General features: G+C 56.4%; 2 protein-coding genes across 4 annotated transcripts; both read left to right on the forward strand.

Annotated features, from left to right (window-relative positions):
• The first annotated feature begins 3076 nt into the window (after positions 1–3076).
• NAPSA (napsin A aspartic peptidase) lies at positions 3077–10625 on the forward strand. Its single transcript, XM_060132056.1, is given in 9 exon segments — positions 3077–3091; positions 4385–4507; positions 4834–5039; positions 6054–6176; positions 6384–6528; positions 7073–7171; positions 7367–7436; positions 7439–7597; positions 10516–10625. Coding segments are annotated over 9 exon segments (1050 nt in total).
• Positions 10626–12081: 1456 nt separating this feature from the next.
• KCNC3 (potassium voltage-gated channel subfamily C member 3) lies at positions 12082–23842 on the forward strand. Of its 3 annotated transcripts, XM_060132521.1 has the most exons (5): positions 12082–12978; positions 17102–18209; positions 18752–18754; positions 19399–19590; positions 23706–23842. In XM_060132521.1, the coding sequence occupies exons 1-5, from the start codon at positions 12082–12084 to the stop codon at positions 23840–23842; spliced, it is 2337 nt and encodes a 778-aa protein (XP_059988504.1). The 3 variants fall into 3 exon arrangements, with proteins under 3 accessions (XP_059988504.1, XP_059988502.1, XP_059988503.1); XM_060132519.1 differs by lacking the exon at positions 18752–18754; XM_060132520.1 differs by lacking the exons at positions 18752–18754; positions 23706–23842 and adding an exon at positions 19826–19952.
• Positions 23843–27214: the final 3372 nt, after the last annotated feature.

The raw sequence follows: 27214 nt of genomic DNA on the forward strand, positions 1-27214 counted from the left end.
AGTCCCCTAAATGCTATTTTCTAATGCTGCATAAATGCAGTATGTACACAATTGAGCCCAAATAAAATTGCCGTTTACGTTTTCAGCAAATGGTGAACAAGCTCATGAAGACAGTTGAAATGTAATTTATGATTATGTAAATTAAGCGACCTTCAGGACACTAATACGTAGATAAAGGAGACTTTCATTATTGTGAATCAATGTCATTAACCTTGAAAATTGTATACAATTGTCACAAACATTCCTTAAAAAGTAAAAAAAAAAAAAAAAAAGGACAATCTCCAAAAAGAAAGAAAGAAAAGAAGAATCTAGTAACTCTTTATCCAGTTGAATCTTGAGGCTTGATTGTTCTGGGTCTGGAGAAAGGTGTCAGGCCTGAGACTTACCTCGAAGGCTCCTGGTCTGGTGTTGGAGGTCGACCCAGTTACAAATCACTATTTGACAGAATAGGGGTGATCCAGGTCTCATTTGCTGAGTGTGTTCGGAAGACATCTCTCAGCTACCTTAGGCAGGGGGCAGTCAGAGAGGACTAACTTACCTGACTTCTTTGTGTCGCCATTTCAGGCAATGGGAAACACAGGGACAAAAGCAGGGAGGCTTGAAAGAGACCCATGTGTTCCAGGATTTCAGCTCAAGAAACCAGGGAGGGAGGTAAAGTTTAAAAATTAAATTTTTTTCAAAAAAAATTGCTGCCTTGGGGAAGGTGCTTAATAAATACTTGTTGGATCTCAGTAAATTATGTTGAATTAAGAGACTGGTTCATAACTACAAGAAAGTTGATGAAATATTATTGTCAATGTAAAAATGAAGCATGTAGAGCCAACCATTTTTGTAGCGTGTATACTAATTTTTAAAAATATTTTCGGGAAATTTATGTGGAAAAACAAATGAAACTGTATTATCAGAATTCACGTAAAATAGGCTGATCAGAAAATATTTCTTCCCTTACTGAATAGAGAATAATCACAAGGCTTTACATTTCTACCTGTTACGAGTATAATTCCTAGAGTTGGACTAAATCATAAACTAGAACTCTTTGAAGAAAAAAAAAAGAAAAAGAAAAGACTCTGATGAGGGGGCGGGTCGGGGAAAGAGCAGATCTTGTCTGAGAAAATAGGCCCATACAACCACCGTGTGAGCATTTACGGATTTGCAGGCAGGACCTTTCAGAAACCACTTAATCTTGGAGAGTAAGAATTGGGACCGGGGACTTCCCTGGTGGTCCAGTGGGTAAGACTCCTTGCTTCCACTGCAGGGGGCACGGGTTCGATCCCTGGTCGGGGAACTGAGATCCAGCATGCCGCGCAGCACGGCCAAAAAAAAAAAATTCGGGCCGGAAGATGCAAAAGCCAGGTTGCGGGGGGGGGGACTCTGAGGTGTCAAGACTGAGTATTCCGGGCTTCACTGGTGGCGCAGTGGTTGAGAATCCGCCTGCCAATGCAGGAGTTCACGGGTTCAAGCCCTGGTCTGGGACAACTACTGAAGCCCGCGCGCATAGAGCCTGCGCTCCGCAACAAGAGAAGCCACCGCAATGAGAAGCCCGCGCACCGCAACAAAGAGTAGCCCCCGGTAGCTGCAACTAGAGAAAGCCCGCGCGAAGCAACGAAGACTCAACGGAGCCAAAAATAAATAAATAAATAAAATTTAAAAGAAAAGAAAAGAAAAAGACTGAGTATTCCAACTGCTGAGACAGAGGAGGGGGAGATGTGGGGAGAGTTACTGTAGAGAAACTGGCCCTCCCTCTGCTGTGTTAGGGAAATCCCTCAGCGCAACGAGTGCTCAAAGTGGGTTGTTAAAAATATTTATTGACCCTTTGCAAGATGCCAGGCGCTGTCCTAGGTGCTGAGGACAGAGTGGCAAGTGAAACAGACCAAGATCCCTGACGTTGTGGAGATCAGATTCTAATGGGGAAACAAATGTTAAAGATAATAAGTAAATCACCAGTATAGAAAGTATCACTGGGACTTCCCTGGTGGCGCAGTGGTTGAGAGTCCGCCTGCCGATGCAGGGGACACGGGTTTGAGCCCTGGTCCGGGAAGATCCCACATGCCACGGAGCGGCTGGGTCCATGAGCCATGGCCGCTGAGCCTGCGCGTCCGGAACCTGTGCTCCGCAACGGGAGAGGCCACAACAGTGAGAGGCCTGTGTACCGCAAAAAGAAAAAAAAAAAGTATCACTGATTCTAAGAAGCACGTGGTTTACTACTGATGACATTAATTATGTCGTGTTAATTTCAGTTAATGAAATGTTAGAAGATGTCAAGTGCTATGGGGAAAAAATAGATCAAGGTAAAGGAGATTGGAAATTCCGGGGGAGGATGGTTGACATATTCAATAGGGTAAACAGGGTAGACTTCACTAAGAAGGTGACATTTAAGCAAAGATTTGAAGGAGGAGAGGGAGTGAGTAAGGTTTTCTGGAGGGGAAACACTTGGACAGAACAGCCTGTGCAAAGGCCCTGAGGCAGGAGTATGTCTGGGATGTTTGAGGCACAGCCAAGAGTGAAGGAGGGGGGAGTGAGAAGAGGTGATGTCAGGGAGGGGACGCGGCCTAATCATATAGGGCCTTTCAATTCTGTAATGCCTTTGGTACCTCTGATCCTTTGATCCTACCCTCTTTTTCCTGTTTCCCTTACCTCTCATGTCCTCCCTTCCTTAGGCTGCATAGATTCTGTGGTCAACCACCATAATCGTGCCGTTGCACAAACAACATTAATGCCCTTACTCTTTCTCCCTCAGTCATACTTGCCTGGCAAAACCCCAACTCTGGTTAAAATGAACTCACTGCCTCTGTGTGCCTGCTCTCACCCAGCTGAGCTTGTGAGTGGACACACTTCAGATGTGTGACTGCAAACACTCAGAACCAAACTGCAAGGCTGTCACAGTTTTCTTCTCCAGTCCCTAAGAAATCATTTTCTCATCTTCTTTCTCTAAACCTCTAGAAGCCCTCGCCCTTTTCGTTCTCACTTCTTCTTTTGCTGAAAAAAATAGAAGCAGTCAGAAAGAAACGTCCCCATGCTTGCCTTAGGGACACTACTGGCTCACCTTCAGAGGTACACTGCTGTCCCTCCCATGACCATGTTTGGACAATCTGTAAGAGGCCAACCCCTCCACATAGGCACGGAATCCCTTCTCCTCTCCCTATTCAAAACGTTCCCTCTTGCAATGTTTCCTTCTCTCTCTTGCATCATTCTTTGTACAATGCTTAAGCCTTTGTTCCTTTAGGATTCCTCTTCACTGAATGCCCACACTCCCCCGCGGTGCTGCTGAGGATGCTTCCTGAAACTTGCGGGTCCTAGGCCCTCCCTCTTTGCAACTTCGCCCTGAAGATCACTTTCCTCCAGCATCTACCTAAGGGACTTTCCTGCTACAACATCCTAAAGGAAACCCAAGTTCAAGAGGTGGGGCCCCAACCATTTTGATAGCGGACCTTCTGGCCTTACTGAAGCCTTCAGATGACGGCAGCCTCAGCTGACATCTGTCTGCAAACCTACGAGCCAGAACTGCATGGTCAAACTACTTTCAAATTTTTAACGTAGAAAGCACCCCCCAAATAATAATAAATGATTATTTCTGCCTTAAATCACTCAGTTTGGGGGTGATTTTTACACAGCATTAACTAACTAGTACACTCTCCCAAGTTTGCTTTTCTCTAGGTCTACCCAGTCCTCGTAAATGGAAATAACATTAACACAGTTGTAATCATGTAAATGAATTGCTTTCCCGGCAGATTCTTGGGCTCTGTCTCAGGCCTCTGGAATCAGAATCTCTGAGGGTGGTACCCAGAAATCTAGGGCACTTTTAAACTGGGTTTTTGGGTGCTCCTAAATATTTGAGAAACTTAATTATGGAAAAGGGGGCAGACAGAGAGACACTGCAAATTATTTTTATGCTTTTTCAATGGTGGTAGGGCTATGGACTTTTTGTGTGTTTCAGTATTTTCCAAATAAAACAATAGGAATCAGGGGTCCTGACACTTTGGCAGTCCCACTTAATATGGGGCAGAAGACGTCTAGTCTGACCCTCTCTTCCTTCCCCCAGACCTTTCACAAACGTCCCGCCCATACATTTGTTTGCCCCAGAAAACTCTTGTGGTTAATGAGAAAAAATGAAGTGAAAGTTATAAGTAAAGAATGGGTAAGGGAGGGGCACAGGAGACTCTCCACCAGCACCGAAGTCGGGAGTGAGGCACGCCAATACTTCCGGCGACCCTACCAAAGTATTTGGCACATTCCTCCCAAAATACCACCCATCACTCCCACATCACCCACCAAGAAACTCCGTGTCTTAGTCACCTCTCAAACCTGGAAGTAGGCAGTGAACAGGGCGCAATCTCGGGGAAAGAAAACGGAGCCGCAGGACGCCTGGGTCCACACGGGTCCCCAGAGATGTCTCCACCACCGCTTCAACCCCAAAGCCTCCAGCTCCTTCCGGCCCAATGGGACCAAGTTTGCCATTCAATACTGAACTGGCCGCCTAGAAGGCATCCTGAGTGAGGACAAGCTGACTGTGCGTGACCTTGGCCCCGGGAAGGCTTGAGCCTGGGAGAAGCCCACCTCTAAGATTATCTGGTTTAGGGAGGGGCTTGAAGAGGCGGGGCCTCCAGGGTAAACGGATGGGGCTTTTGAATTGCGAGGCAGGGCTTCCTGGGGACGAGGGCGGGGCTTCCCAGACAGGGGTGGGCCTTCTCAAGTTACGAGGCAAAGCTTCCTAGGCAGTTGGAGTCGTTTACAGATGTCCCCAGACCTGGGATTCATGCCTTGGTTTGGGAGACTTCAGAGACATGTAGGTAATGTCCTCCCGGAAGTAACTTACTCCATTTGAATCTACCCCAGATTGGGGGACTCACAGGTGCATCGGTGATTTTTGGGGAGGCCCTGTGGGAGCCCAGCCTGGTCTTCACATTTGCCCACTTCGATGGGATATTGGGCCTCGGTTTTCCCGCTCTGGCTGTGGGAGGAGTTCGGCCCCCGCTGGATAGACTGGTGGACCAGGGGCTTCTGGATAAGCCTGTCTCCTTCTTCTACCTCAACAGGGAATGGCGGAGGGTCTACCTTCCTCTGAGTCCTAGCCCCAAGAAGGAAGTTCTGCCCTCCTTCAGGAAGTCACCGCCCCAATATAAGAAACACATGAACCCTATTCATAAGTTCCACTCACTAAGCAACCCCTTAAGACCCACTAAAGAAACTCACCATCACTTAAAACGTTCCATGTTTCAAACTCAAACCAGGAAATTCCATGCCCTGCCCCATCAAATACTGAATTTAAGAACCCCATCTTCACCGTAAAGAAATCCCAATTCCATTGGAGAACACATGTCAGAAGTCAGGAATTGCCCATTTTAATCTAAGAAGTTACATTTACCTTTTAGGAAGCTTAAAACTTATGTTTAGAAAGCCCAAGCTGTTATCCAGGCAGTCTCCAGGCAGGAAATTCTGTGCCCCTTCAGTTATCAGGACGTCCAACCCAGGAAGTCCCACCCACCTCTTTTTTTTTTTTTTGGCTGCAACTTTTGCCCCCTGCAGTGGAAGGGCGGAGTCCTAACCACTGGACAGCCAGGGAATCCCCCCCCCACACCTCTTAGTAGATCCTGACCTTCCACACTTCCAGGAAGTGCCGCCCCCACCCCCCGCCTTCCTATCACTTTCAGCCAACTGAGGAAGTGTAATTCCCCGGAAGTTCTAGACATGCAGTTCAGAAAGTCTCGTCATCCACTCGGGGAGACTGATTCCTCACAATCACGCCTACCAAGGCCAATTCAGAAACCTCAATGTTCCACTCCCCCCAAAAGTTCTACCTTCTACAGTCAAATCAAGAAGTCCTATGCCCACTTCAGGAAGCTCCCAAGACCCTAAAATCCTAACCTCCACCAAGAAAAGCCCCATTTCTCTTCACTTCTTGCCTTGCTTCCAGTCCCAACATCAAGGCTCTGCCTGCATCCCACTATCCCACCTAGAACCCAGACACCACCCCATTGGCAGAAGTCCCTCCCTTGGCCACTCCTGCGGCTGGCAGGAGAAATGCCCACGACACCTACAGCTGTCTGCCTCTGCAGGGACCCTGAGGCAGCTGATGGTGGAGAGCTGGTCCTGGGTGGCTCGGACCCAGCACACTACATCCCACCCCTCACCTTTGTGTTAGTCACGATCCCTGCCTACTGGCAGATCCACATGGAGCGGTGAGGAACCTGGCCTCCTAGGTCTGGGAGGAGTGGGCTAGAGCCTAAAATCCAGTGTCCTGGTGTGAAGGGAACCGAGGACCCAGACTCCTAGGTCTGATGGAGGAGGGATTGTGGGCCGGGACTCCTGGCTCTGCTGGAGGAGGGGGCTGGGGGTCTGGCCTCCTAGGATGCTGGCTCTAATGACTGCCTCCTTCTGCTTCACAGTGTGGAGGTTGGCACAGGGCTTACTCTTTGTGCCCGGGGCTGTGCTGCCATTCTGGACACAGGCACGTCTCTCATCACGGGACCCACTGAGGAGATCCGGGCCCTGCAGGCAGCCACTGGGGGAGTCCCCCTGCTAATGGGGGAGGTGAGGACCTGGTGTCTGGTGGGTGTGCGCTGGGGAGGCTAATAGGGATTTAATGGTGGACATTGGGCAGGATGCTCTGGCCTGCGGGTGGGAATCGCATGGCTAAGAGGTATGCACGGGCTGAAAACACTGGACCTTGTGAGTGACAGGCCAGGGGTTAGTGAGGGGAAGCGAGGACACCTCCCAAGTGTCTACTCTAAGTGACTCCGGGGACAGGACAGGATGAGAGTGAGTAAACTTATAATTAGTATAAGACTAATTACATACACATATAGGCCCAGTATGGCCCGTGGGCCACCAGTTTTTGATTTTCAATTAGAGGAAAAGAGGTTTTGATCAAATGGGAGCCTAGGGGAAGTGGCAACAACTATATAGGAGTGAGGGAAAAGCCAATAAGGCTACAGAAGACAGTAGAGCCTGACCACACAAGGTCCTGAATACCTAGCTGCTCAAAACGGACATTTCCCTGTTGCACTTGGAGTCATGGAAAGAATTTGAGCAAAGAACGACTCCCTCGTCTCTACTTGCTCCTCTTTTCCCTCAGTACCTCATCCAGTGCTCGAAAATCCCAACGCTCCCTCCAGTCTCCTTCCTCCTTGGCGGGGTCTGGTTTAACCTCACGGCCCAGGACTCATCCAGGTAGGTGGCAGTCACAATGACCCGTCAGTGACGGGTTGAGAGGGTGGGGCTGGGAGTGAGACATCACTAGGGCCAAGCAGGAACCACATAAACATTTGTAGTGCCCACGGTAGTGGGCGGGGCGAAGCTCTGGCTCGTAGGAAGAAGGAACACCGGTGGGCGTGACACGACACCTGTGATCCGTCTTGTCGCCCTGTAGATTCCTCGGGGTGGCGTCCGTCTCTGCTTGTCTGGCTTCCAGGCTCTGGACATGCCTCCGCCCGCAGGGCCCCTCTGCGGGGCGATGTCTTCTTGGGCAGCTACGTGGCCGTCTTCGACCGTGGCGACAGGAAAAGCGGGGCGCGAGTGGGGCTTGGGCGCGCTCGAGCTCGTGGAGCAGGACAGTGAAAGCGTGGGCTTGCGCAGGCGCAGTTCTCCGGTTGAGGCCCTGGTTATGCGCATGCGCATCCCCCGATACTCAGTAAAAATCTATCTCTATTAAACTTACCTGGGTCTCTTCCTTTTTTTTTTTTTTTTTTTGCGGTACGCGGGCCTCTCACTGTTGTGGCCTCTCCCGTTGCGGAGCACAGGCTCCGGACGCGCAGGCTCAGCCGCCATGGCTCACGGACCCAGCCGCTCCGCGGCATGTGGGATCTTCCCTGACCGGGGCACGAACCCGTGTCCCCTGCATCGGCAGGCGGACTCTCAACCACTGCGCCACCAGGGAAGCCCCCCTTTTTTTTTTAAGCGCGTGATTTTTTTCAGAAAAAAGTTAGTGTCCGGCTCTCTGGAGTTGAGAAAGAAAGGAAGGAGAAAGGTATCATTCCTCTCCAAGGCGCACACTGGTGCGAGGGTCCTATACTACGAAGCCCATGAAGCCTCTCGCCTACACTGCCTCTCCTCAAATGCACTCGACGCCGCGGAGCATCACGGACGTTGTAGTCTAGGCGGTGTTCACGTCCTAACGGGGGCGGGCGCAGCCACAACACGCGTGGGAGGCAACAGGTCGCGACGGCAGCGACAGGTGGCAGTGGGGGGTGGCTGAAATCGTAAAGGATTTTCCAACCCTTGTTCTAAGGGGAGGAGATACCATTCCCGCACACTTAATCTCCTGTTCTTCTCTACCCTTGGGATTCCCCGGGTTGGGGGGAGCTGGGCTGCCCCTCCTCCGGCGATGATGTCACTACCCTCCTCCGCAGCCTCTCGCTGCCCAGAGCTGCAGGGCTGGGTCACCCCTCCCCCCATCGCTAATCCCGGATTCCCCCATCCCCGCCCCGCCTCGACTTGGGGTGAGTACGGGGGAGGGGGAGAAGGCACAGGGTCCGGGGGCGGTAAGACAGCCCAAATCCCAGTTTTGGAGGCGGGGGACTCGGGAGAGGAGGACTCAAAGGTTACAGCGGAGAGGTAATTGGAGGGTCTCGGGGGACCAAGGATCGTAGGCAGAGTCCCCACCTTTTCAGCTTTAGTGCCTGGAAGATCGTCTTTCCTGGATTTAGAACTGATAGGAATGGGCGCGGAGGAACAAGGAAGGGGTCTTGGAAGTCAGGAAGGGGAAGACCCTTCCCCAATTCCAGGGCTTTGGGGAATGGGGGAGGGAGAGTTAGGAGGCGGCGCCAAGGATGACTGAGGTGAGAGTCTGGGGCTTTCAGGAATTTTGTGCCTTGAAGGCCTGAGAAGGGATAGACTGGGAAGGAGGAGGGATGGGGAAAGGGTCTGAAGACGCGAACAGACATTGGCCTCCCCTCCCCTGGTGTCCGTCGCTAAAAATCGAGTCCACGTCCCTCTGGCCTGTTTGCCGAGCTGGGTGTCCCATAACCCAAGCCCTCATTATGCCTCCAGAAGCCTCCCCTATGGGTGGAGAATTCAGGCTCACAAATCCCCGCATACCCTGGTGGGGCCTGGAGAGGGCCATGTGGGAGTGACGGCACCCAAATTTCCCAGGGCCTGATGGAGTCTGGATCATCCTTGACCGAGCCTCTTCCCCCAATCCCACGGTCTTTAATCCCGAGTCTCATTCCCTATTCTCCCCTCTTCCAGCCTCCTCGCTCCCCCCACCCCATCCCTGCCTTCCCCACTTCCCTCTGCCCCAGCCCGCACCTGCCTGGCTGCTATCAAAGGCTGAAGAGAAAAGTAGAGTTGGGTAGGGTGGGGGGAGGGTATAAGGGAGGATGGCTGACTTAGGTCCTTACCCTAGCCCTTACTCCCAGCTCCTAGTGCCTACCCAACGCCGGCCCCAGCATCCACCCCCACGCCCCACCTGCCTAGAAGCCTCACTCAACCCAAGACCATTCCCTCACCTCAGGATTCACTGCTTCTGCCTGGGGATACACCAGAATCCGGGGCAGAGCAGAGTAGGAAGCCCCGATGTCTTTTCTCTACCCTCCTGGGTCCCACGGGGGCTTGAGGACTGCCTGAGAACAGTGGATCAGGGGGCAGTGGGGGGAGTTGAGGTAAACTACCTCCCTGGTCCGCAGGACGGGCCCCACTTCTGCAACTCTCTGCAGTGACGCAGCCTCGAGTCCTGGCCAGGTTGAGGATTAGAGACGGTGATGCGGTGAGAGCCTGAGAGAAAGGGACAGAAATCCAGAGGGAGGGACAGAGACTGAAGGACAGCAGGACAGAGCCCCAAAGAAGTGGGGACAGAGACCCAGAAAAAGGGGGACAGGGATTCAGAAAGGGGTGAAAGAGGCACGGGGTGGGGGTGGGGGATAGAGGCCCAGGGAAGGGAAAGAAAGAAAAAGGACAGAAAGAGAAAAAGCAGTGACAGAGGGGGAAAAGAGACGGAGGAGGGGAAAAAGACACGGGGAAGGAGGTAGTAAAAGAACAAGAGCTAGGGGGACGGAGACCCAGATGGATGGGCAGAGACCAGAGAGAGGAGGGAGCCTGGGATGCCCTGGCATGGCGGGGTGGGGGGGGGAGTGGAGGACAGAGACACAAAGAGGAGGGACAGAGACTGGAGGGAACAGAGACCCAGAGAGAGGCAAATCCGAGAAAAAGGTCCAGAGGTCAAGATGAGACTGGGGGTGGGGAGATCGAGACACAGTCAGGGGAGAGGAGACTGAGGCTTAGAGAGAAGAGGGGCAAGACTCAGAAGGAGGGGGACAGATACAGAGAACAATGGGACAGAGAACCAGAGGGAGCGCAGAGTAAGGAGGGGCCAGAGCCTCAGAGGAGTAAGGGCAGAGACGGGGGGACAAATATTCAGAAAAGGGGAGAAAAAGAGACACTAAGAGACACAGAAGCGGGAGTCGGGGTGGAGAGGGAGGCGATACCAACCAGCCGCCGTACCTGCAGAGGGAGGAGGCGGGCTGGGAGCAGTGCAGACCTGGGACGCCCGCAGCCCCTGACCCACCCACTTCCCTCCCACAGGCACAGCCTCCTGCCGCCGCAGCCCCAGCCGCAGCCGCTGGCCCCGCCCCAGCCCCCGCGCCTGCGCTCTACCACCCGGGGTCCAGTCCAGCCCAGGGGGCGGGGCCTGACAGGCTCCGGGGCCGTCCGCCTAGTTCTGGCCCCGCCCACCATTGGCCCCGCCCCAACTTTCTGCCCTCCCACCAGGACTCTCTGAAACCTAATCCCGCCCAATTTCCTATTGGCCCCGCCTATTGCCTCAGCCTAGACTTTGTTTCCCGGCCTTTTGGTTTCTCCCCTCCGCCTCTCTTAAGACTCTCCTTACCAGTTCTCATCCATCCCTTGGTTCTGCTGGCTGCAGTCCGCCGTTATCTAGACCTCGCCCACTTTCCCTCACCTCGTTCCCCCTTCTAAGGCCCTACTGACCCTTAGAACTATCTCCCAGGTTCTCTGGCCCCCAAGACTTCCCGTTCTAGGTCCCACCGCTCCGTCCATCCCGGTAGCTTTGTACTCTGCAGGTCTCACCTTTTCCTTAGCCATTCTCTACACTCTTAGCCCTGCCCCGCCCCCACCTAGCCTGGTTGCTTTCAAATCCCTTAAAGCGCCGCTCCTCCCTTAGTCTTGCCTTTCCACAGCCCATTCAAGACTTATTTTACCATTCGTGGATCCCACCCACCTCCCGCAGTCCCTCCGAATCCTTCCTGACATTCTCCCGGCCCAGCCACGGCTAAACGGGCCGCGTTTGCAGCTCCGACCCATCCCCTTCTTTTCCTCGCCTCCCTTAGTCCTAGCCAGAAGCTCTCAGGTTTTCAGGCCTCGCCCATTTCCGCCCCTTCTCACTGGGTCTCAGTCCCTGTTCCCCTTGCCGTGTCCCCTTTCTGTCCAGTCTAGTGCCACTCTCCATTTCCAGTTCCCGCCCCTCACTCAGTCCCGCCCCCTCACTCTCCCAGTCCAATTAGGACTGTTTCTAATTTCTGTGGCGCTGCCTCTTCTTAAGATCCGCTCTGCCCCGTCCCATCAATGTTAGGAGCTCAACCCGGCAGTCTCCATCTGCCCCACTTCACCGGGTATTGCTTGCCGGCTCTTTAGGTCCGTCTCTATGCAATCCAGACGGCCGCCCCGACTGTGGCCCTGCCCCTGACTCCGCCAGTCACGGACAGTCAGGCCCCTTTAAATAGCTCGGACCTGTCCCCTTCCTCTGCCCGACCCGCTCCTTTTCTTAGTTCTATCAGATCTCTTTCTTATATTTAGCCCCGCCTCCTCTGTTCTCCCAGTGCTGCCAAACCAGGCAACTTTAGCCTCCCATCCCGCCTTAACACCTCGCTCGGCCCCGCCCCTTATCCCAGAAAGACCCAATCGGTGTGTTCCATCTGCGGCCCCGCCCCGACCAGCTAGGCGGAGTTGGAGTCCGGGCCCTTCTCTCAGCTTTAGCCCCGCCCCCCACCTCTTCCCAGGCCAATCAATTCAGTTTCTCCCTCCCTGCGGTCTCGCCCCCTCCCTCCATCACCTCCTATCACCCAATCACATCTCTCTCCCCTGCGGCCCCGCCCCCTGATACCCCGCCCCTCCCTCTCCGCCCCCCATCCAATGCTGAGCTCAGTCTGCGTCTCATCCTTCCGCGGGCGCCAGGGGTCCAGCAAACAGCAGCCGGTGTCGCCGCCGCAGCCGTCCGAGTCCCCGCTGCCGCTGCCCCCGCCGCCACCGCCACCGCCACCGCCGCCGCTGCAGCAGCAGCAGCAGCCTGCGCAGCCCGGCCCCGCCGCGTCCCCGGCGGGCCCCCCGGCACCCCGCGGGCCCGGGGGCCGGCGCGCCGAGCCATGCCCCGGGCTGCCGGCGGCGGCCATGGGGCGGCACGGCGGCGGCGGTGGCGACAGTGGCAAGATCGTGATCAACGTGGGCGGCGTGCGCCATGAGACGTACCGCTCGACGCTGCGCACCCTGCCGGGGACGCGGCTGGCCGGCTTGACGGAGCCCGAGGCGGCGGCGCGCTTCGACTACGACCCGGGCGCCGATGAGTTCTTCTTTGACCGGCATCCGGGTGTCTTCGCCTACGTGCTCAACTACTACCGCACTGGCAAGCTGCATTGCCCGGCCGACGTGTGCGGGCCGCTCTTCGAGGAGGAGCTCGGCTTTTGGGGCATCGACGAGACCGACGTGGAGGCCTGCTGCTGGATGACCTACCGGCAGCACCGGGACGCCGAGGAAGCGCTCGACTCCTTCGAGGCACCCGACCCCTCGGGCGCCGCCAACGCTGCCAACGCTGCGGGCGCCCATGACGCGGGCCTGGACGACGAGGCGGGCGCGGGCGGCGGCGGCCTGGACGGCGCGGGCGGCGAGCTCAAGCGCCTCTGCTTCCAGGACGCTGGCGGCGGCGCCGGGGGCCCGCCAGGGGGCGCGGGCGGCGCGGGCGGCACGTGGTGGCGCCGCTGGCAGCCCCGCGTGTGGGCGCTCTTCGAGGACCCCTACTCGTCGCGGGCCGCCAGGGTGAGCGTACTCTCGGAGCCCCCATCCCCCTCCCCTCTCCTGGAGCTCCCAGACCCTCAGAAACGCCCCATCCTCGCCCTTAATCCCTGGTCCTTCCCAGCCCTTCCTGGTCTCTCGGCCTCCCAGCCTCTTAATCTCCCATACTCTGAACACACCCCCGTCTCCCGGCCATCCCCAGATCCTCAGAAGATCTCTTTGCCACCTTGAGAATACTCCAGACCTCTCTAAACCCCACCCAGCTTATCTAGGCCATCGTAGGCCCTTAGAAACTTCCTTTCTGACCATGAATCTCTTAAACACACCCCCTGAACAACCCCACATCTGCCTTTCCTGGACCCCTCCTGAGACCCTCAGAAGACATTTCCTCAACCCTGAGTCTTCTTAGCCCCTTTTAACCTCTTCTCACCTCTCTTGGCCACCCCTCAGACCCTCAGAAGACCCTTGTCCAGCCTTCAGTTTCTTGTACCTCCTTAGATCCTCAGAAGACATCTCTTTCTAACCCTCAAAGTGTCCCAGGCCCTGTGAATACTGTCTCCACCCCCTGCAGACCCTCTGAAGCCTGCTCTCTAGCTTCCAGTCTTCAGTCCTGAAGCCTCTCCCAGGACCTCTGATTCTCCTTCTGCCCGTCTCCACATCCCCTCCCTATCTCCAAGTTTGAGTCTCCTGGTTACCTTTGAACCCCCCTTGCTTATTCTGCCCTTAAAGTCTCAGAATAGTTCCCACCCCAATCTCAGAGTCCCCTGGACTCCTCTGAACCTCCAAACCACTTGCTCTGGCTAGTATACTTCCCCCTCACTGCAACAGAGTCTTGGGGCTTCTTCTCTCCTGGGACCCTGCTGCCCCCTCTGTGTTCACATCCCTTCCTGCATCCTCCACACCAACTCCCCTCCCGAGGATTTCCCCATACAGCTCCAGACTTCCCCAAGGCTTTCACACTCCTCCTCAATGTCTCCAGAAGAGTCCTGAGCCCCCATGATATGCTTTTCCTCTCCAGAACTTCCCATATGCCCTCCAGAATAGCTTCTCTCTCATCCACAGATTCTCCCAACTTCTTCCTTCATCTTTAAACTGCATAGCCCACTCTCTATCTCTGGGACGCCCTCCTCCCACCCTCAGCCTCCCAGCCTCTTTCCTAGTGGGTAAATGACTTTCCTTCCCGCTCCAGAACTTTACCTAACCTCAATCCTTGGGACCCTCCTCAAGTTATCAGCCCCCAAACTTCCTCCTCAAAATAGCTCCCAGGTCTTTCTGATCTACCTTGGTATCTTCCCACCTGACGCCCCTCCCTAGGCCCTGCTCACTTCCCCTTTCCTAACGCCCCCCCCACTACCCATTCCAAAGCACAGGACTGGGCCTCTCAGACCCCCCTCTGCCCCCCGCAAAGTGAACCAAAGAGCCCACACTCCAGCCTTCTCCTCTCTCCAGTCTTATCTCTCTCAAAATTCCATATTTCCCCCAAAGCTCTCTTCGTCTCCCCCCCAAAAAAACTTTCCTCAAACATCTGTAACTTCCCAGGCTAAATAGCTATCCTTCCCCCTGGTTCTCATTTGAACCTCTTCCTCCTCTTAACTTCCTCCCTGTGTTGGAGGAGAGAGGACAGTTCAAGATGTGGGGGTGGGAAATTAGAGAGAGGAGGGAAAGAGGAGAGACTCCAGGCCCCTTTCTAGCCTCCTGGGGACCCAAACACTCGGAGGAGGCGGTCCGGCACCCTCCCCCCACCGTGCCGCGTCCTGGGCCGGCCAGGAAGGACACGGAGGACCCGCAGTGCCGCATTCGCACTGGGGGAGGGAGCGAGGGGGAGGGGGGCCGGAGGCACCGCATAAAGTTTGGTCCCCGGGAAGCGCTGAGTTGGCAAGATTTGGGGTTGGGTGGGGGGGAGGTGGGGGAGAGGAGGTGCTGAAAGGACGTGGCCCTATATGCCCCCTCAGGCCTCTGAGCGGCACCCTCCCCCCATGGCCTGGGGAGCCCTTCCCTCTTGTGACCCCATTGAAGTGTTCTGAGGTGAAACTAGGGGTCTGGGACAGCTATGGGGAACATTCATTTACTTTACAGATGTGTTTTGAGTGTCCACGTAGTGCCAAGCATCTTCTAGCCGCCAAATGAGAGTTTGAGAGTTGAGAGTTGAGGCCAACGCAAAGTGGAGGGTCCGACTCTACCTCCCCCTCACTCCTCTCCCCATAATCTCCTCTTTCCTTCTTACAGGGACTCCATGCCCTCCTACCTCTTCTGCTTTTGAAGCATCTCTGGACAAGGGGGTCCTGACGCTGTCCAGCTTCTAAGCTGCGCACTGCGACGGGTGCCCACCTTTCTTTCTGTGTCCCGGGAGGGAAGGAGTTAATCAAGCTTCTGGCCTGTGGCCTCCCGCTGTGAAGCGGCACTGCGGCTGCGCACTGCCTGCTCGGCAACGGCCTGGAATGGGTTAAGACAGCTCTCAGGCCTTGCGGCTGCGCAGTGCGGTGGGGGAGCTGTCCGTGGTGCTGCCCCCCGCGCGCCCCGCCCCCTGGTCCATCCGGCCCGCCCCCACTGCGGTGCCGCAACCTGCGCCCTGCGCCCGGCTCGGAGGGGGGCGGGGGAGCACCAGGCATGCGCTCTGCGGAGGCCTCTGGCCTCTTAAACCACTGCGGAGAAACGAAGAGGGGGGCGGGGCAGAGGGCCAGAGTTGAGCCCTAGCCCACCCCAAGATCTAGGGTCATCTCTGAGGCGGACGCTGGCTCGCCTCTCGGCTCTGCACTTCAGATTAAAGTCAAGGTCTCCCAAGCCCGGACCTTGCCCCCCATCCTGTGGAGGAAAGGGAGTGCTGAGAGGGACAGTGCTGGCCCGGGAGCCAACCCTGGCTCTCCTCTCTTCTCTGCACCCCAGGCCATCTCTCCTCTACCCATCTGATTAAAGCCCCCTCTGCCTCAAAGCCCATCCCCTTCCTTCTCTAAGGACTAACCCCACTCCTTCGACCTCCCTTCTACATATCTGATAAAGCCAACTACAATTTCTAGGGGCCTTCTCCAAGAGCTTGACCCTGTCTCTTCTCAAGGCCTTCATCAAAACCCACACCATTGGGCTCAGGACTATCTTGTAATGAACCAGGCACCCCTGCCCCCATATCTCTGAACCTCTGACAAGCCCCTTCACCTCTCCTTGGGCCTAGCCCTGCCCTCTCCCCTTGCCCTGTGTTCAAGCCCCTGACATTCCCTTCCTTTCCAGAGCCTTAAACCCCACCCCTATCATCTTCCCTTTTTTCAGTCTTGACCCTTCACCTCCTTCTTCCTTCAGGGACCTAACATCCCTCCTCCCCTCTGTGGGTCCAACTCTGCGCTGTTCTCTCTGGGTGAGGGCCTCACTCAGCCTTCTCCCTTTTCTGAGACCCAGTCATTAGCATCAAGGTCCTTAAACACCGGCACCTATCTGAGGCCTCAACCTTGGCTCCCTTTAACTGATGCCGCAACACCCTAATAACGGCTCAAGCCTTACTAAGTTCCAAACACTAGACCAAGCACTAGTTTTGGAGTCAGGCCCTTTGTATACTCATCTAATGTAATCCTTACAATAATCCTGTAAAAAATTTGAGGTTCAGAAAGATTAATCTCCTTGCTCAATTAGGCAGGGAAAAAGCTGGATTCAAACCCAGGCTTTCTTACTCTTAACCACCTCCTGGTTCTGCCTCCGACCCACCTTCTCCCCTTCGCCTTCCCTCAGCTCCAAGCTAAGCCCCAAAGCCTCTGAGACACAGGATGTATGATCTTAGTCTCCCTACCCACATCCCCCAGCAGAATGCTTGGACCCTGCCAGGGACCCCTGAGATACGACACAGGGAACAGGAGCGGGGGGGATGGTCTAGGAGACAGAGCAAGGAGGCAAAAATTGCTGTTTCCAGGAAAGAAGTGGCCCATCTGCTGCTGCTTCTGGGGCCAGCTCTTCTCCCGAGCTGGGGGAGAGCTGCCTCTGATCCTTTTGCAAGATTTAGAGAGAACAGGATGCAAGAAGTGATGGAGGCACTGGGGTTGGGACACCTGGGTTTCCCTGGAGTTTGTGTCTGGGAAAGGGGCCACTGGGAGGGTCTCAGGGAGATGGCTAATTGACCAGATGCCTGGGTCACCTTTTGCTCTCTCTCTCCTGTCCTGCCCCGCAGTACGTGGCCTTCGCCTCCCTCTTCTTCATCCTCATCTCCATCACCACCTTCTGCCTGGAGACCCACGAGGGTTTCATCCACATCAGCAACAAGACAGTGACGCAGGCCTCCCCGATCCCTGGGGCTCCGCCGGAGAACATCACCAATGTGGAGGTGGAGACGGAGCCCTTCCTGACCTACGTGGAGGGTGTGTGTGTCGTCTGGTTCACCTTTGAGTTTCTCATGCGCATCACCTTCTGCCCAGACAAGGTGGAATTTCTCAAGAGCAGCCTCAACATCATCGACTGTGTGGCCATCCTGCCCTTCTATCTGGAGGTGGGGCTCTCGGGCCTCAGTTCCAAGGCCGCCAAAGACGTGCTGGGCTTCCTGCGGGTCGTCCGCTTTGTCCGGATCCTGCGCATCTTCAAGCTCACGCGGCACTTCGTGGGGCTGCGCGTGCTGGGCCACACTCTCCGTGCCAGCACCAATGAGTTCCTGCTACTCATCATCTTCCTGGCGCTTGGTGTGCTCATCTTCGCCACTATGATCTACTACGCTGAGCGCATTGGCGCTGACCCCGATGACATCCTGGGCTCCAACCACACCTACTTCAAGAACATCCCCATCGGCTTCTGGTGGGCCGTGGTCACCATGACAACCCTGGGCTACGGAGACATGTACCCCAAGACGTGGTCAGGGATGCTGGTTGGGGCGCTGTGTGCCCTGGCTGGGGTGCTCACCATCGCCATGCCCGTGCCCGTCATTGTCAACAACTTTGGCATGTACTATTCGCTGGCCATGGCCAAACAGAAGCTGCCCAAGAAGAAGAATAAACATATTCCCCGGCCTCCGCAGCCCGGCTCGCCCAACTATTGCAAGCCCGACCCACCGCCACCGCCCCCGCCCCATCCTCACCACAGCAGCGGCAGCATCAGCCCTCCACCACCCATCACCCCGCCCTCCATGGGGGTGACTGTGGCAGGGGCCTACCCACCAGGGCCCCACACGCACCCCGGGCTGCTCAGGGGGGGAGCGGGTGGGCTCGGGATCATGGGGCTGCCTCCTCTGCCTGCCCCTGGGGAGCCTTGCCCATTGGCTCAGGAGGAAGTGATTGAGATCAACCGGGCAGGTGAGGAGGGGGCGCGAGGGGTGGAGGTGGGGGGCACAGGCAGAGGTGGGGAGGTTGTGAGGGGGGCAGGAGGTAGTTGCTGAGACTCCGGAGAGATGGGGTGGTCAGCAACAGAGACGGAAGAGAGGACAGTGAACAGCAATTGCTGAGGCCAGAGAAGAGGCACGGAAATAGTGATGGAGAAACAGAGATTTCGTGTGAAGGAGAGTTTTGGGGAGAGACAGACTTGCAGCCAAGGTATTCAGGGGAACCAGGGGGGTGGGGGGCAGAGCGATCAGCCATATGGTGAGAGGGACTCAGAGAAAGAGAGATGGGGGGGCGGTTCAGAGCACAGGGAGAGAGTCTCACATGGGAATCAGGGGCCAGAGACCGAGGACAGGGCACTGTTGCAGTGTCTGATGAAGGAGGTGAGGGGAGAGGAAAGTTGACTGAGCCTGTGCTCATCTCTCCCCCCCCAGGGGAGTCTGTGTCTCAGAGGCAGTGATTGGGGCATCAGTCCCAGGGAAGGGAGAGGCTGGGGGGCCCCACCCCCATGCCGTAAGTAGGTCAAGAAAGGGAGCTGGGCTGCCCGGCCCCCATCTTGCTCCCTCAGCCGCTGACCCAGTTTCACACCAATTAAAAATAGCTAAAGTCAGAGCCTGGGGGACCCCCACCTCCCCCCTCCCTCATCTGTCACCTTCCCAACGCCTCCCACTGTGCCCTTGCCAGCGTCCGACACCCCTCCCTAAACTACCACCTCCCAGCCCCCTGCATCCCTCCCAGCCATCCCTCCAAACCTATCCGAAACCATGCACCCTACCCCAGCTGTGCCCTATTTGGTCCACTTCAACCAACCATCCCACCCTCCACTCTGTCTCAGCCTCCTTCCCAGCACCCAGTGCACTTCCCAACCACCTCTTCCCCCCCGTCCCTGTCCCTTCAAACACCCGACACCCTACCTCAGTCCTGCCCTTCTCAGAACCCAACACCCCGCCTGACCCCCACTTCCTAGCCTTCAACGCCTTTCCCTACCCTTTTGTCCTTCCCAACACTCAACACCCTCCCCACCCAGGACCCGCTCCCCAAACCCACCAGCCACACCCCCTAACCACCTGCACCTCCATCACCTCTCCTTGCTGACCTTGCCCTCTCCATGAGTTCCCACACCTCACTCTCTCCTTTGTGTCTCTGTCTGACCCTCGGGACACAGATCCTCGCCCCAACGGGGACCCTGCAGCAGCTGCGCTTGCCCACGAGGACTGCCCAGCTATTGACCAGCCCGCCATGTCACCAGAAGACAAGAGCCCCATCACCCCCGGGAGCCGGGGCCGCTACAGCCGGGACCGAGCCTGCTTCCTGCTCACTGACTATGCCCCTTCCCCTGATGGCTCCATCCGGAAAGGTGAGGTGCCCTCCACTGGCCCCCTGGGACCCTCCCTCTCCTCCCCTCCCCCAGGGGAGGGGAGAGAGGGAGATGAGGGAGGAGGTGCTGGACTTCCCTTCCCCCATCTCCTGGCCCCAAATTCCCTCCCTCTTAGACGCCCTCCCCCAAATTTCCTCACCACTGACCCTTCACCTGTCTTTATTCCATCTCCATGTCCCCCCCCCGACCCTCTGGCCTTTTCCCCCACCCCCAGCCACTGGTGCTCCCCCACTGCCCCCCCAAGACTGGCGTAAGCCAGGCCCCCCAAGCTTCTTGCCCGACCTCAACGCCAACGCTGCAGCCTGGATATCCCCCTAGTGGACGAACCCCCTCCCCCCAGGGTAAGTAGCCCCCACCCTCTGAACCCCCTCCCTCCTGACTAACCCATCTGAGAACATGCAGCCCCCATTGACCAAGACTCCTGTCCCCTCACTCCGAACAGCTCCATCCAATTAACCCCCAGCCCTGACACTGGCCCCGCACCCACCTGCCCAGGACCTGCGGTGCCCCTCACTAACCCCTAGAACTAAGCCCACCCCTCCCCACCATGTGCCTGACCTCCCTCCCCGCCCTTACGACTGACCCCCATTCTCAGCCCCATCCACATCTCTCTCCCTGCCTCCCCCCTTGGTTTTGCTTTTGTTTATTTAACCAAGAAAATGGGGTACACACCCAGGACATTCTTCTGGGCGCAGGTTGGGGTGGGACAGACTCAGCCACTCACGCAGTCCCTTGTGGATTGGCCAGCACTGACAAAGCACACACAGGCTCCTGGTGCAGCGCTAGGCCCAGGGGACTCAGCAGTGAGCAATCCAACCGCACCCCCGCCCTCCACGAGCTCTCAGGTTGGGGGAGAGGCAGACACAGACCTAGAACTGAGGCCGAGAAGCAGGGCTGGGCTGAGGAGCCTTGTCCCAGGATCTGGGGAGAGGCGGGTCTGCTCTGGGGCTTCGTGAGGACGCACCTGAGTGGGGAGACTGCAGTTCAGGAGGCTGGGGAGGAGGCTGGGATGAGGGTCCAGGGGGAGAGGACAAAGCCTGAGCCGGGGTCAGGGCTATGAGGGTGGAGAGGAAGGAAAGAGACAGAGTCGGGGGGCCAGGGGTCAAGAGAGCAGGGTCAGAACTGGCCAGTGGGGGAGGTGAGGGAGATAGAGTGAGGAGACAGTAGATGAATTATTCAGCAAACATAACGAAGCACTTTCCACGTGCCAGGAATCCAACATATATTCTGTAATCCTCACAACAACCCCAGCTAACCCCTAACTTCATTCATTCATGCATGCATGCAGCAACTGATGATTGAGGGTAGAATTCCAGGCACTGGAGATTTAGCAGGGCACAAAGCAAGAATCTACCATCACAGAGTTGCTACTCTAGAGCCTGGGTCAACATACTACAGCCAGGGGCCAAATGTGTCCACCAGCTGTTTTGTAAATAAAGCTTTATTGGAACACAGCCACTGTCTACAACCGCAGACTGGAATAGTTTCGACCGAGATGGTATGGCCCACAGAGCCCCGAAAATTTTGACCATCTGGCCCTTTACAGCGAATGTCTGCCACTCCATGATTGGAGGAAGCAGAAAACAAACAAAAGGATAATTACTCTGGCCAGGTCAGAGAAGGGGTGAGAGTCTTTCTGAGAAGGTGACATGAAATTTGAAAGCTGAAAAAGCTCCAGCCAGGCAGAAGAAACAGCAAGTGAAAAGGCCCTGAGGTGCTGCCTGAGGTGCCGAGGTGGGATGAGCTTGGTCTGTTAAAGGAACAGCTAGGAGGGAAGTGTGGCTGGAGCTGAGTGGCCTAAGGGAGAGGGGAGGAGTCTGGGGGGGAAGGTTTTTTTGGCCATGGTGAGAGGCTGGATTTGATCTTAAAAATGATGGGAGGCCACCTGAAAGCATTTGATCTATCGCTTATTCATTCAACACATGCCTGTGGAATCTCCCTTCGCAATACAGAGATACATCCTAAAGAATCCCTACCCACAGCCTAAGGAGATGCCACGGCAGGACTTAGGGAGCCTCCAAGGACAGCCGCATCTAAACCCCCTTGTCTTACAGAAGTTCAGGGAGGTCCATGGCCAACCCCCAGCCACAGAGCAGATGGGGGACAAGAACCCAGGCTTCTGGGGTCCTAGTCCAGAGGGGACTGTCTGGCTCTTCTTGTTCTATCCCCGGACCTCTCCTTGTTGCAACCCACCCCCCACCTCCATCATCCTCCACTTTCATCTCATTACCAACCCCCTGCCTCCCCGCTCCCATCTCACCCCTCGCCCTGCTTGCACCCAGTCCTGTTACCCACCTCCCTTTGTTCCCCACTCCCAGGTCTGGATGGGCCCCTATGGAACTGAGGGGCAGGGGGAGGGGGGAGGATTCGGGAATGTGGGTGAGGGAGGACTGGGGGGGGCCGGTGGGGGGAGTTCCCTGCTTCTCTTGCCTCGGATGCCAAAATCCATTCATTGAACTCAAATTATGGCTGGAGCTGATGGGGCTGACTGAACTCCCTCCCCCAAGGTCCTGGATCCCTCCCTCTTCCACACGCCTCCCTTCCTAACTAACCTTCCTCCAGGACCCACCCTCCACTATTACCCCCCAACCAATATCCTTCCTCCTGACCTGACCCTCACCCGCCCCATGACCCCTCCCTTCTCCGTCTCCCCTCACCAACCACCTGATTCCCGCACCTGACCCGCACTCCCCCCTCCTCCCCAGCCCTCCCCCTCCTCTTTCCTTCATCCTCCCCTTCCCCCTCAGCCACCCCGGAAGCTCCTTCCATATTTGATGTCTCTGGCCGCCCCCATTTCACTGCTCCCCTCCCCCGGAAAACACCAGAGAGGAGGAAGAGATCTCAGCTTTTCTCCGTCCCCCCAACAGTGAGGCTGTGTTGGGGGTTCCCCCTGCCCACCCGCCCCCCCGTGACTCTGTGTATTTCTGTCCCCAGCTCTTGTCACCGCCTGAGACCTCGTGAGACCCTCGGTCCCCCCCTGCCCCTTCCCCCCAGGTTAGCAATTGGGAATGGCTGGGAGGGGGTGTCCCCAAGATACTGGGCTTCCAACCTCCCCCAGGCCCTCTCTCCAACAGTCAAGATGCCCTCGTCCAGACAGACCCCTTCGTACTGCCTAGCAAAGCCCTAGAAGAGCCCAGACAGTGGCAGAACTCTTCAGACATTCCTAAGTTTTCAAGAAACCCCACATGTGCCCCTAAGCCTTAGATCCCTTTGACTATCAAGACATTGTCAGGACCTTCCCATCAGAAGGTTCTCGTTTAAAGGCTTCTTGATCCTTTAAAGATACCCCATTACAGCCTTCAGCTGAGTCTTGCCCTCATCAGACTGCTCTAGGAGCTGCCCTCCTGCACCACCCCCGCCCCGCCCAGGGAGGAGGCACTGCCAACTTGTGCTCCATTCAGCCCCTCACAGCGTCCCCACCCGCCTGTCTTCATTTCTCTACATCTAGGTTAGCCCCCTACCCACTGCAGCCCCACCCATTCCCTCCCAAGGCCTCTCCACCGGCTGCTCCCCCACTGGCATTCCACCCACGCTCCCTCCCCACGCCCGTGCTGCCCACCATCTGCCTCGCTGCCCCCCACCGTTTTGCCTCAGACGAGGGGGCCAACAGGGGGGAGGGGAGTTGAGGGGGGCTGCGGTGGGGGTGGGGTGGGGGAGGCTCGGTGGCTGCCACCCTGCCTCCTAACCCTGAGTCTCTCCCCCCTCCCCATGTCTGAACCTTTCTCCTTGACGCCGACTGACTGTCCAATTTGTTCACTTCTCTCTCTCTCCGTCTCCTTGGTCCGCCTCTGTCCATCTCTCCGTCTCTTGCCATCTGTCACTTTGTGTCTTGGTGTCTGTCTCTCCATCTCTTATCCTCTCTGTCTCCCTCACCGTCTCTCTCACCTGCCTTCTCTCTCTGACTCGCCCTCTCCATCTCTTCCTGTCTCTTGCCTTTTCCTGTCTCTGTCTTCTCTTTTTCCATCTCATATCCCTTCTGTTTCCCTCCTGCTTCTCTCTGTCTTGGGGTCCCTCTGTCTGTTGGACCCTCCCCCTGCACCCCTATCTCCTCGATTCCTCCCCGTGTTTCTGCCCTTCGCCCCCCCCCCACCCAGGTTACGAGAAATCCCGCAGCCTGAGCAGCATCGCGGGCCTGAGCGGGGTGTCCCTGCGCCTCGCCCCCCTTGCCACTCCCCCTGGCTCTCCCAGGGCCGCCCGCCGCGCTCCCCCAACCCTGCCCTCCATCCTCTAGCGCTCCCTTCCCCCCCGTGGGGGGACTCGGGGGTGACAGGGAAGAAGGTCAAAGGAGCTGGGGGTGGGGGGTGGGGGAAAGGGTTTTTTTTTTTAAAAATCAAACAGTCATTAATAATATGCAACCGAGACGACGATGCCAGCAGACACCCCCGGGCCCCTCACCTCCACCTGGGCCCCCAGGATGGAGGGGGGGAGGAGCCAAAGCCCATCCCCCCAACTATTCGCCCCTCCTGAAAAAAAGCCTCAGGTCTCCATGAACCATAGGAACCCCCCCGCCCCGAATCGACTCGTGTAAATACGTCCAAACTATACCAATTACATTTTGGGGCGCCTCCCCACTACTCTGCATGCCTCCCCAAAACTGGATCCCCGCCCTCTCCAACTCCACCTCAGCAATAAGCCGCCAGGGGCTGCATGCTGCGTGCGAGGGAAGGGGCATTCTGGGAAGCGGGTGGGGACCTCCATGTGGGTCGGGCTAGCCTTTAAGCTACCGGAGGGTCTCCTAGCCTCCTACCCTTCACCCCAGGAGGGCAACCCATCACGAAAAAAAAAAAAAAATAGCAGCAATGTGGGGGAAGGAGGAACAGTCACCCAAGCCAAAAACCGGAGCCGAGCTCAGACGGTAGAAGCGGAGGCACGGGGGGAGGGGTGGGCTGAGGACAGCTGCTCCCTCAGCCTTTAGGAGCATCCCTCTGGTGAATTTCACTCTTTCCTCCTCCTCCCCTACCCCCCACCCCACCCCCGGGGATCTGCTCGCCTCTATTGCTGCATGGACTGAGACCTCCCATCCCAGTATTCCTGGGATGCTCTGGCCGTAGCACACAAAATTCCCCAACACCCCCTCCAGATTCCCATCACATGAGGCCTGCCCCCAGAATTCCTGAGACTGAGTCTGGCATCCCGCATCCTCCAAATCCCCACACGCTCCTGGGACTTAACCGCTGCACACAGATGCTGTCCGCACCGCGCCCCCCCCGCCCCCCCCCTCACCGCCCACCCATTCCCTGAGCTGCATCCCAGCACCTCAAACCTCCAAGACTTGATCCAGCCCTTCAGCTCACTTTCAGCCTTTGGGATGCTTCCAAATCCTTCCCACACTCTGGACATTTCCTGGACACCCCTAAATCTGACATCAGACATCCTCCTCAGGTTCCCCTGACGCTAGAATTTTCAAGATAAGCTCAATCTGTCTGCAATTCCAGGGAACCAGACCTTCCCGGGGCACCCCCTTTCTTATGCCTAACCCTCCAAGAGCCCCTTTCTTTAAATGGTGCCCCAAAGGCACCTTCTTCATAGACGCCAGTGTTTCCCAGAGAGTCATATTTGTACCCCTGGCGATGTGCTAAGGTTTTAGGCAGTACAAGGACAAACACTTATTTTTAAAGTTTTGTCTTTCCTGGCATTTCGCACATAATTGCTGCTTGGCCAGGACACCGTTTATTTAGGTTAGAGGTGTTTACATTTAAAATGTAGAGGCTGTTCCCTAGTGGAGGGACGCTGGAATATCAGAAGCTTGGGAAACCACATATCTACCTGGGCTGGGATCCCAGCTCGCCCTTCCCCGGCCTTCTTCAACCCCCCACGTTCGCGGGTGGAAAATTATTTCTCATACCCCATCCTGGCTCAAGAAGGATGCGCTACCTACCCCAAGCCCAGGGACCATATCGGTCCCAGAATCCTTAAGGGACTACCCCTTTTGGAGCTTGGGGCCCATGGAATTAGCAACCTCCCTCCCTCTGCTCCCACGGCCTCAGGAACCCCCCACCCCCCGCCTGAGGATTGGTGGTGGGGGTGTCACTGAGCACGATTCTTGATACAACGATTCCTATGCAAGGGGCATTTTTGAGCCCGCCCATCCTTCCCTTGGACCCTAAACCCTGGCGAACCAGGGGTGAGGGGTGGGGCGGGTTCTGGCGGGAGCGGGGTGGGGCGGGGCAAAGGGCTAGGGGCTTTAAACACCAGGGTATGGGGTTGGAGACTGATTATATTGCCAAAGGGTTTAACTTCTTAAAGCAAAACAAAACCCCAGATACCCCTGACCCTCACGGAAGCCGAACGGTGCAGGGAAAGGGGGTGAGGATTTTTCTAAAGGGTACGGACCTCTTCCCAACGTCTCCCCACTGCTCGCCAATCTGCCACACGTACCCAGCTTTTTAGTTCAGCTTTTAAAAATAGTCACAACCATTATGAACCTCTACACACGTTATTCTTGTTCCCCATCCCCCAAGTCAACAGTGTGGGATTCGGGGAGGGAGAGAGAGAGCTAAAGGGACAACTTCCAAGTCCCGACTCTCCTTTTCCCCCCGGCCGCCAGGGTGCCTGCAACTACACGCATGCGCTGCATGACGCGCTCCCCACACGCATGTCGCGCCCCTCCTGCGCTCCGGGAACGCACGGACACGGGGCGGGGGCGGGGTGATTGGGGAAGGAATGAATGGCGGGGGGTCTTTCTGAATACAGCGGCTCCTCCCCAACACACACACAGCAATAAGTTTCTCTCACTCAAAAGTGGGCGGGGCGGGCCTGTCCTGTTGTTGGGGTGGGGGGGAGTGGCAAGGGGGCGCTCTCAGGGATGGGGGAGGGTGCCCGGAGTCAGTCTGGGGAGGGGAGGTCTGCAAATCGTCCAACTCTGGTGCTAATGGCGGGTCTTCTCAGCCCACCCCCAGGGCAGGGAGGGAGGGGTCGGCACGGCCCCTCCCCCAAGCCTCCCCCACGCCCACCCTGGGTGCATGAACCGCCCGTTGCAGAAGCTGCCGCATGTCACCCCCCCCAAATAAAAAGTGTCATGCCCCCTTCCCACCCACCCTCTCACTCCCCACCAAAATAAAAGTTTCCTTTTCATTTAAAAGTTTCATCCTCTTTGTCTCCAGAGAAGGTCTCCTGATGGGGCTAGGGGCTCTGGGGGCAGACAGAAGGTTGGGACAGAACAGCAGGGTCGTATTAAGATGGCAAGGGCCTGCACTTTGAGGGTCCAGACATCCCCCTCATCGCCGGCTCTCACCTTGTGATTTTGGCGGGGGCAAGTACCTGCTTCAGTTTCCTTGATGGTAAAAATGGGGATCCACACCCCTAACTGGAAGGTCTGTGAGGGCACCTGGGTCATGTGGGCTCCCGGGTCATGTGCCGGTGACTAGTCCCCAGAAAAGGAGTGTGGGCTCAGGAGTTACCCACTCTGAAGTCAGACTGGGTTCAATTTCTTAGTAGCTGTGTGTCCTTGGGCAAGTCTCTCAACTTCTCTGGGCTTGTTTCCACCACTCTAAAAGGGCGAGGGGGGGTGATCTATTAATTCAGCAAACATACTAAGGCCAACTACGTGCCAGGCACTGTTCTAGACACTGGAAGGCAATGAAATCCCTGCCTCTAAGGGTTG

This window comes from Lagenorhynchus albirostris, chromosome 19 (genome assembly GCF_949774975.1).
Source record: "Lagenorhynchus albirostris chromosome 19, mLagAlb1.1, whole genome shotgun sequence".
NCBI classification, from domain to species: Eukaryota; Metazoa; Chordata; class Mammalia; order Artiodactyla; family Delphinidae; genus Lagenorhynchus; species Lagenorhynchus albirostris.